General features: G+C 38.4%; 1 protein-coding gene across 3 annotated transcripts in view; it reads left to right on the top strand.

Annotated features, from left to right (window-relative positions):
- Positions 1-5,728, top strand: part of CLEC9A (C-type lectin domain containing 9A) — a 36,549-nt gene extending 30,821 nt beyond the window's left edge. For 2 of the 3 annotated variants that reach the window (XM_017945649.3, XM_003905975.5), the window contains 4 exons: positions 170-316; positions 2,418-2,569; positions 4,099-4,220; positions 5,180-5,419. In XM_017945649.3, coding sequence (XP_017801138.1) covers positions 170-316; positions 2,418-2,569; positions 4,099-4,220; positions 5,180-5,312 — 554 coding nt within the window. In that variant the 3' untranslated portion in view covers positions 5,313-5,419. Of the gene's footprint in view, positions 1-169; positions 317-2,417; positions 2,570-4,098; positions 4,221-5,179 lie in introns of all 3 variants that reach the window. The other variant, XM_017945648.3, reaches the window with a different exon arrangement.
- The last annotated feature ends 10,669 nt before the right edge of the window (positions 5,729-16,397 follow it).

Genomic DNA, 16,397 nt, shown 5'->3' with positions numbered 1-16,397 from the left:
TTTGTAGTGTTTGATTCTTGTACAATGTAAATTTTAAGCAAAAACTAAAATAATACAAATTCAAGTCTCAAAAATAATAGTAATTTGTAGTTGTCTTTAGTTTGTGTTGAAGGATTCTTTTGCTATAAAATGTCAGTATTTTATTAGGAATGATTGCTGTCATTTGAAGTGTTGCAGGTGTCCACCATTGCGATGCAGCAGCAAGAAAAACTCATCCAACAAGAGAGGGCACTGCTAAACTTTACAGAATGGAAGAGAAGCCATGTCCTTCAGATGAAATTTTGTCAAACCTTCATGCAAAGCTCTCTTAGTTCAGGTAATGGATAAAAATCAGTTTCCACTGTATACATCTAAATATATACACCAATACCTCAAAAGAAACAGTAACACACATTTTGTTCTCTGCAAAACTGTTAGGATTTCATAATAAGAGTAACATAATTTTGATCACTCTTTAGTTCAATCTTATTATAACATCCAATACTATGTGGAAACACCAGGGATCCAAAAGAATACAACTAAAGGAAATGTACTGTCAAATGCCAAAGAGGTGTGTGTGCAATTAGTAGGTCGGATTAATAAAATACATGCACACACACAAAAAGACATTGTTTTATCCAGCCATTCAAATTTGTAAGAGTATTTTAATTCTAGCTCCAAATTTCCCAATATATTTAGATACTGTTTTAGTTTCAAGTTTAGATAGCTTTGAGCAGAAAAATTCATTTTGAAAATGAGTATTTACCACAAAATTCTTTTACGATGCAGGACCTAGCTCTTTTTTAAAATTCTATGAATTTACTCCAGTTTAATCTTTTTTTTTTTTTTTTGAGACGGAGTCTCGCTCTGTAGCCCAGGCTGGAGTGCAGTGGCCGGATCTCAGCTCACTGCAAGCTCCGCCTCCCGGGTTCACGCCATTCTCCGGCCTCAGCCTCCCGAGTAGCTGGGACTACAGGCGCCCGCCACCTCGCCCGGCTATTTTTTGTATTTCTTAGTAGAGACGGGGTTTCACCGTGTTAGCCAGGATGGTCTCGATCTCCTGACCTCGTGATCCGCCCATCTCGGCCTCCCAAAGTGCTGGGATTACAGGCTTGAGCCACCGCGCCCGGCCCAGTTTAATCTTTTATATGCTTTACAAGCATTTTAAACCTAATGCAGTCTATTTCTACCTGTCATATAGTTTGTCAAGTATTCTATGGTTACTTAATTGGCATTTCATAATGCTTGTACATATAGTTTAGAGAATTAACTTTCCTAGACTGGATACCATTTACATAATTGCCAATGAGAGATGTCAAAAATCAACCATAGTTCTTTCTGATTAAAATTTAATCAAGTATTTGAAGGATCACTGTGTGCCCAACAATATCTCTATATGCAGCAGACCACTGCAAACTCGAGTGAGACCCACCTCTGAGCCATCAACCTTCAATAGAACAACAATATCCATTTTGGAGACCTACAAATCCAACACGTTCTTCAACGTCACAAATACCATTGTCTACATTATTTATACTATAACTCTAACAATGTTCAGGATATTGGTTAGCAGGGATTCCAAACAAAAGGTATTGAAGAGCTTTAAACAACTCAACATCTGGCCCATGGAAGCTACTGATGAGTTATTTCTTAGCCTAAATACAGGGACTGTCTAGAAACTAGAGTTGTGGAAGTTTCAGTGTCTTCCGTTCTATAAACCTGTGCCAGAAACACTTGGTCAAATTCTCGGTCTTTGGTCCCCCTTTTACATATTTGACCATTCTTCATTTGTGACTATATTCCATCTTAAAACAGGTTCCATAAAACTGATTAAACATTAAGGTTTACTTCTTAGTTGTATCAGAGTCCTAAACTAAGCATATTGTTCACTTATGTTCTTCTCCAATTTTCCTCACCTGCATGTTTTCAAATCACTTCTTAAGGTGGATTACTTGTTCTCTCCATTATCTATAAAATATTTCCTTGTTTAGCTCTCAGAATTTAAACATAAATTCAAGGCTTATGATTCAATCCATGCAATGGTCCAGTACATTTCCGGCTAAATTGGGGCAGTAAGATTAACCAACATGAAACAATAAGCAAATAAGTGAAGACAATAAATGATGTGAATTCAAAAAAAGGAAAGACTGATAAAACGGGAATAATCAGATTAACTATTATAGAAGATAAAAAAATTAGTTAAATATATCCCACAATTAATTTCATATTTAAGTTAAAGGCCCATTGCATGTAGAACGTATTACATGAATCTTACTCTATTGAGCCTCAGAGAAGCTGAAATTGGTAAGTGCTACATCATGTGAACCATTATATTATGGGATTCAGCCTCACTGAGGGTGAGGCAAGGGGCTTTTTGGGGGATATATGTTGTTAATATTTTACAATAAGATACTAAAGTAAAATGTTTATATTCAAAGCCCATAACTGCAGTCCTTGTCCAAACAATTGGATTCAGAACAGAGAAAGCTGTTACTATGTCTCTGAACATTGGAAAATTTGGCACACCAGTCAAGAGAATTGTTTAAAGGAAGGTTCCACACTGCTACAAATAGAGAGCAAAGAAGAAATGGTAAACACTGTTTTGTGGTCTCATGTTATTCTGAAAATACCATTTTACTTATTAAAAGAAATCCCTCATTCTCATAAGATAAAGTTCCTTAATATTGTATAACAGCAGTATAATTGTAAAAATAAAGGTTTAAAAGAGACAAAGTTAGAATCCGTATGTTTTATTTTCTTTTTAATGGGAAAACATAAAAACAGGATGGTTATCTGAAATTGAGAAGAATATGTTTGTTCTATGTCTTTGGTTAATTAAAAAAAGGAGGGAATAAGGAGAATACTATTTCATAGCATGATAATCCACTTCAAGATGTACGTACATTATAGTTGCAGATATGTTTTAAATGTATTATTTTCAATGCTGTAGGCAAATATAACAACCTATAATAATCTTGTAATTATCAAGAAAAAACAAGTATAAAAACTGAAGTGATGCCATGAAATAAATAGGTCTTGAAAAATAAGTATCTGCTAAATGAAATGTTTAATTGGCATTAAATCTAGTTTACCAACATCTTAAGAAGTGAATAGGCTGGGTGGGATGATTCACACCTGTAATCCCAGCATTTTGGAAGGCCAAGGTGGGTGGATCACCTGAGCTCAGGAGTTCAAGGCCAGCCTGGCCAACATGGTGAAACCCTGTCTCTACTAAAAATACAAAAATTAGGCGGGCATGGTGGTAGGAGCCTGTAATCTCAGCTACGTGGGAGGCTGAGGCAGGAGAATTGCTTGAACACAGGAGGCAGAGGTTTGCAATGAGCCGAGATAGTGCCATTGCACTGCAGCTTTTGCAACAAGAGCAAAACTCCATCTCAAAAATATAATAATAATAAAATAAAACAAGTGAACAATAAGATGTTTCCTTGAACTCATTCTACCCATAAATATATGTGAAATAGAATGCAAAATTGCACACTTAGGTGCTATAAAAAATGTATACCTGCTATATTCAGTAATTAGATGAAGTTCATTTCAACAAAAATCATGAGAAAATAATTTGTTAAGGATATGCAACAAATCAAGAACACTTGAAGTAAATTATTACAATTATGTGCTCAAAAAGTTATTTTACGTGTAAATTTGATGACACAAATTAGAATGCTTCTTCTAACCGAATGTGCTCACACTTAAGTTACTCCTGGAATCTCATGAACTATTTTTCCACATCGAAGTATTCTGAGAAAGACTATTCTATGTGGTCTATGATGTCAAGAATATTTTTACTTTTGATATTGAAGGTTCAGTATAACACTTTCTTTTTTTTTTTTTTTGACGTATACTACCTGCCGGGCTCTGAATATGTTGAAATTTCCCAGTTGTTTATTTTTTTCATAGTCTTTAACACCACATGGATCACACAGCAATAGAAAATAGTCTAAAAAATGTATCTGCACTTTTTTATAATACTCCCTTCTCTCTTTTTCCAGATTCAAGTTCCCATTAATTTCTAGCTAGGCACAATGTCACACTTTATATTTCACTAGAGTTTTGTTTGTTTGTTTTCTCATTTCACAGTTCAGGTCTTATCTCTTATAGGATTTTATCACTGGCAGCTTGAGGAAGATTAGAGGAAGCTACGATTACTGGGTGGGGTTGTCTCAGGATGGACACAGCGGACGCTGGCTTTGGCAAGATGGCTCCTCTCCTTCTCCTGGCCTGTAAGTCTCTGAGTAAAATGCTACAAGAAAAGTTAGAAACATGAGGGAATTCAAAAGTTTGTTTTACCTTGTATCATGAATTTTCTCCAAGGGACAAGCAGCATGATAATGTTACAGGCGGCTAATTGGGATTTTTTTTTTTTTTTTTTTTTTTGAGGCAGAGTCTCGCTCTGTCGCCCAGGCTGGAGTGCAGCGGCGTGATCTCGGCTCACTGCAAGCTCCGCCTCCCGGGTTCCCGCCATTCTCCTGCCTCAGCCTCCTGAGTAGCTGGGATTACAGGCGCCCGCCGCCTCGCCCGGCTAATTTTTTGCATTTTTAGTAGAGACGGGGTTTCACCGTGTTAGCCAGGATGGTCTGGATCTCCTGACTTCGTGATCCGCCCGCCTCGGCCTCCCAAAGTGCTGGGATTACAGGCGTGAGTCACCGCGCCCGGCCTAATTGGGATTAAAGCTAACAAAATTAAGAATAGCTTCATGCCTTCTAAGTCTTTCTCCTTCCCAGCCCTGCTACTATTATCTTATAGAAAATTCACCTCACAATTTGAGTGTCTGATGAATAATATAATTATCAAGTGTGTTTCTTTTGTATTGCTTAGTATGTAGAGAGTAACTATTCATTTCCACATTAAGCTTTTCAGATGGCAGTGGGGAGATGGAGAAGCAGAATCAGGTGCCTTAGTATTTTGAAAATTAAGAGTCAGCAAAGACATTCTAATTTAGGGACTGTCTTTGGGTATCTATGTTTCCGTTTTCTTTACATGCTGTTTTTGTTCAAATTATATTAACATTCCTTATTGAGAGAAATAAGCAGTTACTGAAGAAGGAGGACGAAACCACCACAGGAAGGTGCTATGTTAATACAAAACAAAACAAGTAGCTACACACATCTCATTAGTTACCCTCAGGAACATCTCTGAAACCCCCAAATCTAACCTCAGAAATGCTGACTTGCCTTTCCAGGTTGCCAGTAGAGATATCCCAGTCAACCAACCAAGTCTGTGGATACATCAAAAACAGTTCCCTTCTTTCGTCTAACTGCAGCACTTGGAAGTATTTTATCTGCGAGAAGTATGCGTTAAGATCCTCTGTCTGAAAGAAATTGTGTTCAAAGTGTTCTATTACACTGCTATTTGGAACAGGCCATTGGAAAACCCACCCTCCAACACCCCCGCAAAAAAAAAAAAAAAAAAAAAAAAAAAACAGTAAACCAAAATGTGGGCAATGAAATTAGCAACCTGGGACTCAATAATACACTTGGGAATATTCTTCCACACCGTCCAGATTTCATTCGATATTGTTCACATTGCAAGAATAAAACTTATTTAGAGCTACGGAGGACAAAACCCCGAAGAATTAAGAACAAACGCACGGAAATCATTTTTACTGTTTAAAGCCCAGAATGACTGTAAATTTCACACAAGGTACAGATCTATGTTGTTGGGGGAGGTGAAGCAGTTACAGCTGACTAATTTTTTAAAATAAATAAATAAATTTGGCCTTTTAAATTCACCGTCTGTGAGATCTTTCCACGCATTTTCTAGCCTTTCAGGCATTATGTTATCAGACTGATAGGATAGAAGAACAGAGATACGAATTTCCAAACTGAAAGAAAGACAGATTTCTATCTGCAGCCTGTAAGACAATGTACTTTTTAAGATTCGATTTCTACTAGAAAGATGAACTACTAGAATTGGACATAAGCAGAAGGAATAGTTGGGATGCCAGGATCAGAATGTTCTCCAGAGAATTCTGTGAATTCTCTCTTTCCTCTCAATGACCATCCCTACCATTCACAAATCAAAGGGCTCATGGTCTGGTCCCTCAGGGTTAACACACCAGCACTTTCGATTACATCTTTCAGTGCCTCAATTGCCTCGTTGTAAAATAACAACAGAACTTACTTCAAAATATTGTATGAGGATTAGACTGTAAATATATGTCAGTGCCGAGAATAGTCTTGCACAGAGTTGAACACTCTATCAGTGCTTGGTTTTGTTCTCTGGACTATATCACCAGTCATCTCTACACATCAACCTTTATTTGTGCATCCCAGACAAAAATGATCCCTTTTTTTGTTCCTGTTGCAGGGATATTGAGAAGTTAAAGTTTATGGGTAAAATGTCAGCAACCCTTTGGAGAGAATATCTGCTTTAAAGTTAATGGATTCTCCTCAAATAAATCCATAGACATTCTCTGTCCTAAGTCTGTAGGCTCCCTGAAGCATGGACTATCTTATCCCCAAGAGACGATTAATAGCAAAGTACCTTGTGATCTACAGAAAGAACAGATTCCTTAATTATTATTATATTACTTGTTACCACTTACCGTCCCTACAGGAATGCCTTACCACTTAGTAGGTTCTCAATAAATATTTGCTTAATTCAATATAAGTTTATTTAATTCTTCATTTCTCACAAGGAGGAGCTGAGATTCATTAGATTATCATCTTTTCTTCCTAAGCGTAAAGACATCACGTAAATATATAAAGTAAAAATAAAACCTAATTCTCTGAGTCACTGGAAATCATTTAAATGAAACTAAATATCCTCTTACCTAAATGTCCTTTTACAATGGGTAAGGTTGTGTAAGGATGAGAAGAGCATGTTTTTGCTTATTTACCTTGACCTAGAGTTTAAATGTGGGAGTTTAAGTAAAAGAGATTTTTCTCTAATTTTCTGCCGAATCTGAAAAAGGAGAATAGCAGAGAAAACACAGCATATATTGTCTCCTGTGTTCGATTTTTACAGCCGACAGCTGGCAGCTGAATGTAATAACCTGGAATAAAGGAGAAACAATAGCGGAATTTACTAGCAAAGATTGTTTGCCTTAAAGATTCTTCAAAGCATTGTCATGGAACTACGTTTAGAGAAAGGATATGAAGCATTTATGATCATTCTTTAAAAAGTACAATAAAGCAAAAGGCAAACATTCTTCAACTGATGTCATCCCGCTGTATGATGCAGTATTTTCAAATTAGAATTTATCTATAGCACAGCTGACTTCAGCTCCTACAGATCTCCTCAGCAATAATGCTGCTTTCCACACAGATGCTGTAGTGGGGGGATTCTTCTCTGCAGGTTGTTGTTGGTCCAGGGTACCAAGGCTTTTCAAACACAACACTGAGTATGCCAGTCTTAGATCCTAGTCCCACCAACAATGAATTGGGCATCTTAGATCTCTTTCATTGAGTTCTAAGTTAGCCTTAAACAAACTAAAAGAAAACTAAAAATAAAACTGTCTTGCAAATGTAAAAAAGCTTTTGTTACATGTTTGGTTAAAGTACATTAAATGTATAATATATATACACATATATATATTATAATATTGGTAGAATAATAGTAGATATTATTCGAGCCTAAATATATATTCATATAATGAAGTGTGTACAAAAGTCATGCAGACTTTAAATCAGAGGATCCTGCTGTTTGTAATCTTCAAATACTATAAGAATCTCCCTACAGAGGAGTCGACTCCCACATATTAAAGCTGGCCCTGAGACAACCTACTAGACTTTCTACCTTGTTCATAATGTGTTTGCATCCTTAAAATAAAAGCTCCCCATTATCCTTCTCACACTTCCTGCTGTTACAGGGCTCATGGCCTGTTTCCTGTTGATAAATCCTGAGAGCAGGTTCAATATCCTCAGGAAAAGAAAGAGCTTATTGTGTACCCGGGGATCTCAGCTCTACCAGGAAAGGCTGGGCTCCTCGTTTGACTGTTCCTGCAATTTCTTCAGAATTACATAAACAAGAACCTAGAGAGAAAAAAGTCTCCTCATCCAGAAAAACCAATTCATACAGTGCCCTTCTCTGATTCTCAACTGGATATTGTTCTTAGCAAATCAGATTTTAAAATTCACTTTATCATTATTTCCTATTCTTAATATCGATTTTTCAAAAGTGTGTAGTGAGAATGTTATGCAATACACTTTTTCTGTTGTTTTGAAAAGTTTGTTCACACTGTGTAGTGAGAATGTTATGCAATACACTTTTTCTGTTGTTTTGAAAAGTTTGTTCACACTGTGATCAATATTGTGAGTTTTGCTATAAAGACAAAGGGATTAAGGGGAAAGACGAAGAAGAATAAGAATAATCCCTATAAAGACAAAGGGATTAAGGGGAAAGACGAAGGGAAGGAGCTGAAGTATGTCAAATGTATGTTATTTTTTCCTCCTCACAATGTAAAGTGACACTATCCCTTAGTCCCAGACTTGGAATGACATACCATTCACCACTCACTCTGCAGGCAGCTAGACTCTTCACATCAATGGCACTTAAAGAGATGCTTGTCATCCATCCCTGAGCTAGACTGCAGCTATATAGGATGCTAGGAGTCAAAACTTCAATGAGTGCATGTCTCTGTTTTACAACTTAGTCCACAAAATCATTTGACTTCCTCCTATCAGTCATATTTTCCTTCTGTAGCAATAAGGCTTACATAACAATTGCTTAACTGCAGACTTACTTCTCATTTCTTGTTATGTACCTATTAATATGAACTACTTCCATTGAAAATCTGCACTCATCATCAAAAATATTTGGTAATAAAACCCTTAGCTCCCCAAAGTAGGTGCCCTTCTACAATTTGTTCATAAACACAAATTTCCAAAGAAGTTGGTTGTTATTAATAAATCAAGTTTAGCCTAACACTGCCTTCTCACGTATTTTAAGTTTAGCCTAAAGGATTCTCTGTACATAATGTCAACTATAACAAGTTGAGGTGTAAATAGACCCTAGCCTACACTTGTGCCAATCACTGTGTTTTGGGCAATCAAAGGTAGCCAACTGTTTGAACTGTGTTCAAATAAGGCAAACTCCGAGCTGTAACCAATCCAGCTTTTTCTGTACGTCACTTCCGTTTTCTTTACGACGTTTTCCTTTCTCTGTCCATAAGTCTTCTTCCACCACATGGCTGCTCTGGAGCCTCTGAGTCTACTCTGGCTCTGGAGGCTACCCAATTTGTGAATGCTTCATTGCTCAATTAAACTCTTTTAAATTTAATTCAGCTGAAGTTTTTTTTTTCTTTTTAACATTGCTTATGCATGTGTGTGTGCCCCCTATATTTAAAAATAAATTGCTAGATCCTTTTAAAAATATTTTCTTGACTTCCTTTACATTTTATATTGAAGTTCACACTATGAAACTGATTTCACATTTACTTCATTTCAGCTAACAGTAACATTATGAGGAAATTATAACTATTTCTACTTCATATGCAGTGAAATAGGCTTTATGAAGTAAAGTGACTTGCCTAATAAGTAAATCAGAATAAGAGATCTAAAATCTTGAGGGGCTTGAGCAAGTATACGGGCTGAAATGTTCAGCCCCCAACTCCCAGCGAAAGGACACAAAGACTGGCATTCTTATTTTCAACTGAGGTAGTACTGGGTTCATCTCACTGGGGAGTGCCGATTCATCGGTGCTGGCCAGCCAAGTGCAGCCCTCACCCAGCAAGATGAAAGGCATTGCTCACTCCAGCGCAAGGGGAAGGGAATCCCTTTCCTAGCCAGGGTCTGAGACACACAACACCTGAGAATCGGGTACCCCACCCCACTGGGCGCTTTAAGCAAACAGGCACACCAGGAGATCATATCCCACACCTGGCCGAGGCCCCACACTCCACGAGCCTCCCTCATTGCTAGCACAGCAGCTCTGTGATTCACCGCAAGGCAGCAGCGAGGTTAGGGAGGGGCGCTCGCCATTGCTGAGGCTTAAGTAAACAGCTAAGCAGCTCGCAACCGGGTGGAGCTCACAGCAGCTCAAGGAAACCCTGCCCTGCCCCTCAGGACTCCACCTCTGGGGACAGGGCACAGTAGCACAACAAATGCAGCAGAAACTCCTTCTGTATGACGCTAAACAACTCTGTCTGACAGCTTTGAAGAGAGCAGTGGGATTCCTCCCACACGGAGGCTGAGATCTGAAAAGGGAGCACTCCTGCTCAAGTGGGGTCCCTGACCCCGAGTAGCCTAACTGGGAGACACATCCCCACTAGGGGCAGTCTGACACTCCACACTCCTCAGGTGGGTGGAGTACACCCCTGAGAGGAAGCTTCCCAAAGCAAGAATCAGACAGGTACACTCGCTGTTCAGAAATATTCTATCTTCTGCAGCCTCTGCTGCTGACACTCCAGGCAAACAGGAAGCCTGGAGCGGACCTCAAGCACCTTTAACAGGACTCATATTGAGGTCCTGACTGTTAGAAGGAAAACTATCAAACAGGAAGGACACTCACACCAAAACCCCATCAGTACATCACCAATATCAAAGACCAGAGGCAGATAAACCACAAAGATGGGGGAAGCAGGCAGAAAGCTGAAATTCGGGCAAAAATAAGAGTCAAAGATTCCCAGAGCGCAGCTCATCGCAACGCAGTCAAAAGCTGGACGGAGAATGACTTTGACGAGATGAGAGAAGAAGGCTTCAGTCCATCAAATTTCTCAGACCTAAAGGAGGAATTACGTACCCAGCACAAAGAAACTAAAAGTCTTGAAAAAAAAGTGGAAGAATTGATGGCTAGAGTAATTAATGCAGAGAAGGTCATAAACGAAATGAAAGAGATGAAAACCATGACACGAGAAATACGTGACAAATGCACAAGCTTCAGTAACCGACTCGATCAACTGGAAGAAAGAGTATCAGCGATTGAGGATCAAATGAATGAAATGAAGCAAGAAGAGAAACCAAAAGAAAAAAGAAGAAAAAGAAATGAACAAAGCCTGCAAGAAGTATGGGATTATGTAAAAAGACCAAATCTACGTCTGATTGGGGTGCCTGAAAGTGAGGGGGAAAATGGAACCACGTTGGAAAACACTCTTAAGGATATCATCCAGGAGAACTTCCCCAACCTAGTAGGGCAGGCCAACATTCAAATCCAGGAAATACAGAGAACGCCACAAAGATACTCCTCGAGAAGAGCAACTCCAAGACACATAATTGCCAGATTCACCAAAGTTGAAATGAAGGGAAAAATCTTAAGGGCAGCCAGAGAGAAAGGTTGGGTTACCCACAAAGGGAAGCCCATCAGACTAACAGCAGATCTCTCGGCAGAAACTCTACAAGCCAGAAGAGAGTGGGGGCCAATATTCAACATTCTTAAAGAAAAGAATTTTAAACCCAGAATTTCATATCCAGCCAAACTAAGTTTCATAAGTGAAGGAGAAATAAAATCCTTTATAGATAAGCAAATGCTTAGAGATTTTGTCACCACTAGGCCTGCCTTACAAGAGACCCTGAAGGAAGCACTAAACATGGAAAGGAACAACCGGTACTAGCCATTGCAAAAACATGCCAAAATGTAAAGACCATCGAGGCTAGGAAGAAACTGCATCAACTAATGAGCAAAATAACCAGTTAATATCATAATGGCAGGATCAAGTTCACACATAACAATCTTAACCTTAAATGTAAATGGACTAAATGCTCCAATTAAAAGACACAGACTGGCAAACTGGATAAAGAGTCAAGACCCATCAGTCTGCTGTATTCAGGAGACCCATCTCACACGCAGAGACATACATAGGCTCAAAATAAAGGGATGGAGGAAGATTTACCAAGCAAATGGAGAATAAAAAAAAGTGGGGGTTGCAATACTAGTCTCTGATAAAACAGACTTTAAACCATCAAAGATCAAAAGAGACAAAGAAGGCCATTACATAATGGTAAAGGGATCAATTCAACAGGAAGAGCTAACTATCCTAAATATATATGCACCCAATACAGGAGCACCCAGATTCATAAAGCAAGTCCTTAGAGACTTACAAAGAGACTTAGACTCCCATACAATAATAATGGGAGACTTCAACACTCCACTGTCAACATTAGACAGATCAACGAGACAGAAAGTTAACAAGGATATCCAGGAATTGAACTCATCTCTGCAGCAAGCAGACCTAACAGACATCTATAGAACTCTCCACCCCAAATCAACAGAATATACATTCTTCTCAGCACCACATCGCACTTACTCCAAAATTGACCACATAATTGGAAGTAAAGCACTCCTCAGCAAATGTACAAGAACAGAAATTATAACAAACTGTCTCTCAGACCACAGTGCAATCAAACTAGAACTCAGGACTAAGAAACTCAATCAAAACCGCTCAACTACATGGAAACTGAACAACCTGCTCCTGAATGACTACTGGGTACATAACAAAATGAAGGCAGAAATAAAGATGTTCTTTGAAACCAATGAGAACAAAGATACAACATACCAGAATCTCTGGGACACATTTAAAGCAGTGTGTAGAGGGAAATTTATAGCACTAAATGCCCACAAGAGAAAGCAGGAAAGATCTAAAATTGACACTCTAACATCACAATTAAAAGAACTAGAGAAGCAAGAGCAAACACATTCGAAAGCTAGCAGAAGGCAAGAAATAACTAAGATCAGAGCAGAACTGAAGGAGATAGAGACACAAAAAACCCTCCAAAAAATCAATGAATCCAGGAATTGGTTTTTTGAAAAGATCAACAAAATTGACAGACCACTAGCAAGACTAATAAAGAAGAAAAGAGAGAAGAATCAAATCGACGCAATTAAAAATGATAAAGGGGATATCACCACCGACCCCACAGAAATACAAACTACCATCAGAGAATACTATAAACACCTCTACGCAAATAAACTGGAAAATCTAGAAGAAATGGATAATTTCCTGGACACTTACACTCTTCCAAGACAAAATCAGGAAGAAGTTGAATCCCTGAATAGACCAATAGCAGGCTCTGAAATTGAGGCAATAATTAATAGCCTACCAACCAAAAAAGTCCAGGACCAGATGGATTCACAGCTGAATTCTATCAGAGGTACAAGGAGGAGTTGGTACCATTCCTTCTGAAACTATTCCAATCAATAGAAAAAGAGGGAATCCTCCTTAACTCATTTTATGAGGCCAACATCATCCTGATACCAAAGCCTGGCAGAGACACAACAAAAAAAGAGAATTTTAGACCAATATCCCTGATGAACATCGATGCAAAAATCCTCAATAAAATACTGGCAAACCGGATTCAACAACACATCAAAAAGCTTATCCACCATGATCAAGTGGGCTTCATCCCTGGGATGCAAGGCTGGTTCAACATTCACAAATCAATAAACATAATCCAGCATATAAACAGAACCAAAGACAAGAACCACATGATTATCTCAATAGATGCAGAAAAGGCTTTTGACAAAATTCAACAGCCCTTCATGCTAAAAACGCTCAATAAATTCGGTATTGATGGAACGTACCTCAAAATAATAAGAGCTATTTATGACAAACCCACAGCCAATATCATACTGAATGGGCAAAAACTGGAAAAATTCCCTTTGAAACCTGGCACAAGACAGGGATGCCCTCTCTCACCACTCCTATTCAACATAGTGTTGGAAGTTCTGGCTAGGGCAATTAGGCAAGAGAAAGAAATCAGGGGTATTCAGTTAGGAAAAGAAGAAGTCAAATTGTCCCTGTTTGCAGATGACATGATTGTATATTTAGAAAACCCCATTGTCTCAGCCCAAAATCTCCTTAAGCTGATAAGCAACTTCAGCAAAGTCACAGGATACAAAATTAATGTAAAAAAATCACAAGCATTCTTATACACCAGTAACAGACAAACAGAGAGCCAAATCAGGAATGAACTTCCATTCACAATTGCTTCAAAGAGAATAAAATACCTAGGAATCCAACTTACAAGGGATGTAAAGGACCTCTTCAAGGAGAACTACAAACCACTGCTCAGTGAAATAAAAGAGGACACAAACAAATGGAAGAACATACCATGCTCATGGATAGGAAGAATCAATATCGTGAAAATGGCCATACTGCCCAAGGTAATTTATAGATTCAATGCCATCCCCATCAAGCTACCAATGAGTTTCTTCACAGAATTGGAAAAAACTGCTTTAAAGTTCATATGGAACCAAAAAAGAGCCCGCATCTCCAAGACAATCCTAAGTCAAAAGAACAAAGCTGGAGGCATCACGCTACCTGACTTCAAACTATACTACAAGGCTACAGTAACCAAAACAGCATGGTACTGGTACCAAAACAGAGATATAGACCAATGGAACAGAACAGAGTCCTCAGAAATAATACCACACATCTACAGCCATCTGATCTTTGACAAACCTGAGAGAAACAAGAAATGGGGAAAGGATTCCCTATTTAATAAATGGTGCTGGGAAAATTGGCTAGCCATAAGTAGAAAGTTGAAACTGGATCCTTTCCTTACTCCTTATACGAAAATTAATTCAAGATGGATTAGAGACTTAAATGTTAGACCTAATACCATAAAAATCCTAGAGGAAAACCTAGGTAGTACCATTCAGGACATAGGCATGGGCAAAGACTTCATGTCTAAAACACCAAAAGCAACAGCAGCAAAAGCCAAAATTGACAAATGGGATCTAATTAAACTAAAGAGCTTCTGCACAGCAAAAGAAACTACCATCAGAGTGAACAGGCAACCTACAGAATGGGAGAAAATTTTTGCAATCTACTCATCTGACAAAGGGCTAATATCCAGAACCTACAAAGAACTCAAACAAATTTACAAGAAAAAAACAACCCCATCAAAAAGTGGGCAAAGGATATGAACAGACATTTCTCAAAAGAAGACATTCATACAGCCAACAGACACATGAAAAAATGCTCATCATCACTGGCCATCAGAGAAATGCAAATCAAAACCACAATGAGATACCATCTCACACCAGTTAGAATGGCGATCATTAAAAAGTCAGGAAACAACAGGTGCTGGAGAGGATGTGGAGAAATAGGAACACTTTTACACTGTTGGTGGGATTGTAAACTAGTTCAACCATTATGGAAAACAGTATGGCGATTCCTCAAGGATCTAGAACTAGATGTACCATATGACCCAGCCATCCCATTACTGGGTATATACCCAAAGGATTATAAATCATGCTGCTATAAAGACACATGCACACGTATGTTTATTGCAGCACTATTCACAATAGCAAAGACTTGGAATCAACCCAAATGTCCATCAGTGACAGATTGGATTAAGAAAATGTGGCACATATACACCATGGAATACTATGCAGCCATAAAAAAGGATGAGTTTGTGTCCTTTGTAGGGACATGGATGCAGCTGGAATCCATCATTCTTAGCAAACTATCACAAGAACAGAAAACCAAACACCGCATGTTCTCACTCATAGGTGGGAACTGAACAATGAGATCACTTGGACTCGGGAAGGGGAACATCACACACCGGGGCCTATCATGGGGAGGGGGGAGGGGGGAGGGATTGCATTGGGAGTTATACCTGATGTAAATGACGAGTTGATGGGTGCAGCACACCAACATGGCACAAGTATACATATGTAACAAACCTGCACGGTATGCACATGTACCCTACAACTTAAAGTATAATAATAATAAATAAATTTAAAAAAAAAAGAGATCTAAAATCTTCATTTTCTAACCACAAATACAGTTTTCTTTGCATGACACAATATATCAACAGAACTTCTTCAACCCTGAAGAAAATTTTAAGGAAATCAACAGAAAATTGAAAGGAAAATTCTCAAGGAAGAATCTGCAATCGTCTTTGCTAAGTGACAATCTAACAAAATGAAATTTATGAAAGTGAGCACCAGTGTGTTCTTTCTATCATATTATTGCTACTCTATGTCATTTTACCATGAGATAGATGTTTATGAAAAACAAAACTGAAGCACCTCAGTTGCCACTGTTGAAAAACAAAGATTTATAATGTTATCCTTTCTAGCATTAAACCCTCAGAATTGACTATCAATAAACCAATAAACTTGGTGGCTGTGATGGTGTCACTCCCAACGATCCCTGTTATACTTGTGCATGGAGTCATCTCAAGAAAGAAGTGCCTCACAAAGGGGCAGCTACAAAGATGTCACTGTCTCTGTTCATTTCCCACTACCTGACTGGAAATTGTGTGCACTAATGCAACTCAGCTTCCTCATCAACCATGTGTTGATGCCATAAGCTTGCCTCAAAATATTTCATTTTAGGAAAATGTTAAAACTGTTCTCTTGAAGACAACATGTATTTCAAAGACATCTTATTTTCTCCGAATAATTGTGTAATCCGTACTCTTGTAAATCCCCCAAAAACTCTCAGCAAGGCACGATGAAAATAATGATTGCCATCATATTCTGAAAAGCATTTCCATGCTGAATTTTCCCAC

Source organism: Papio anubis, chromosome 9 (assembly GCF_008728515.1).
Source record: "Papio anubis isolate 15944 chromosome 9, Panubis1.0, whole genome shotgun sequence".
NCBI lineage: Eukaryota > Metazoa > Chordata > Mammalia > Primates > Cercopithecidae > Papio > Papio anubis.
The sequence above is the reverse complement of the archived record's forward strand: the minus strand, read 5'-3'. Positions and strand labels throughout refer to the sequence as shown.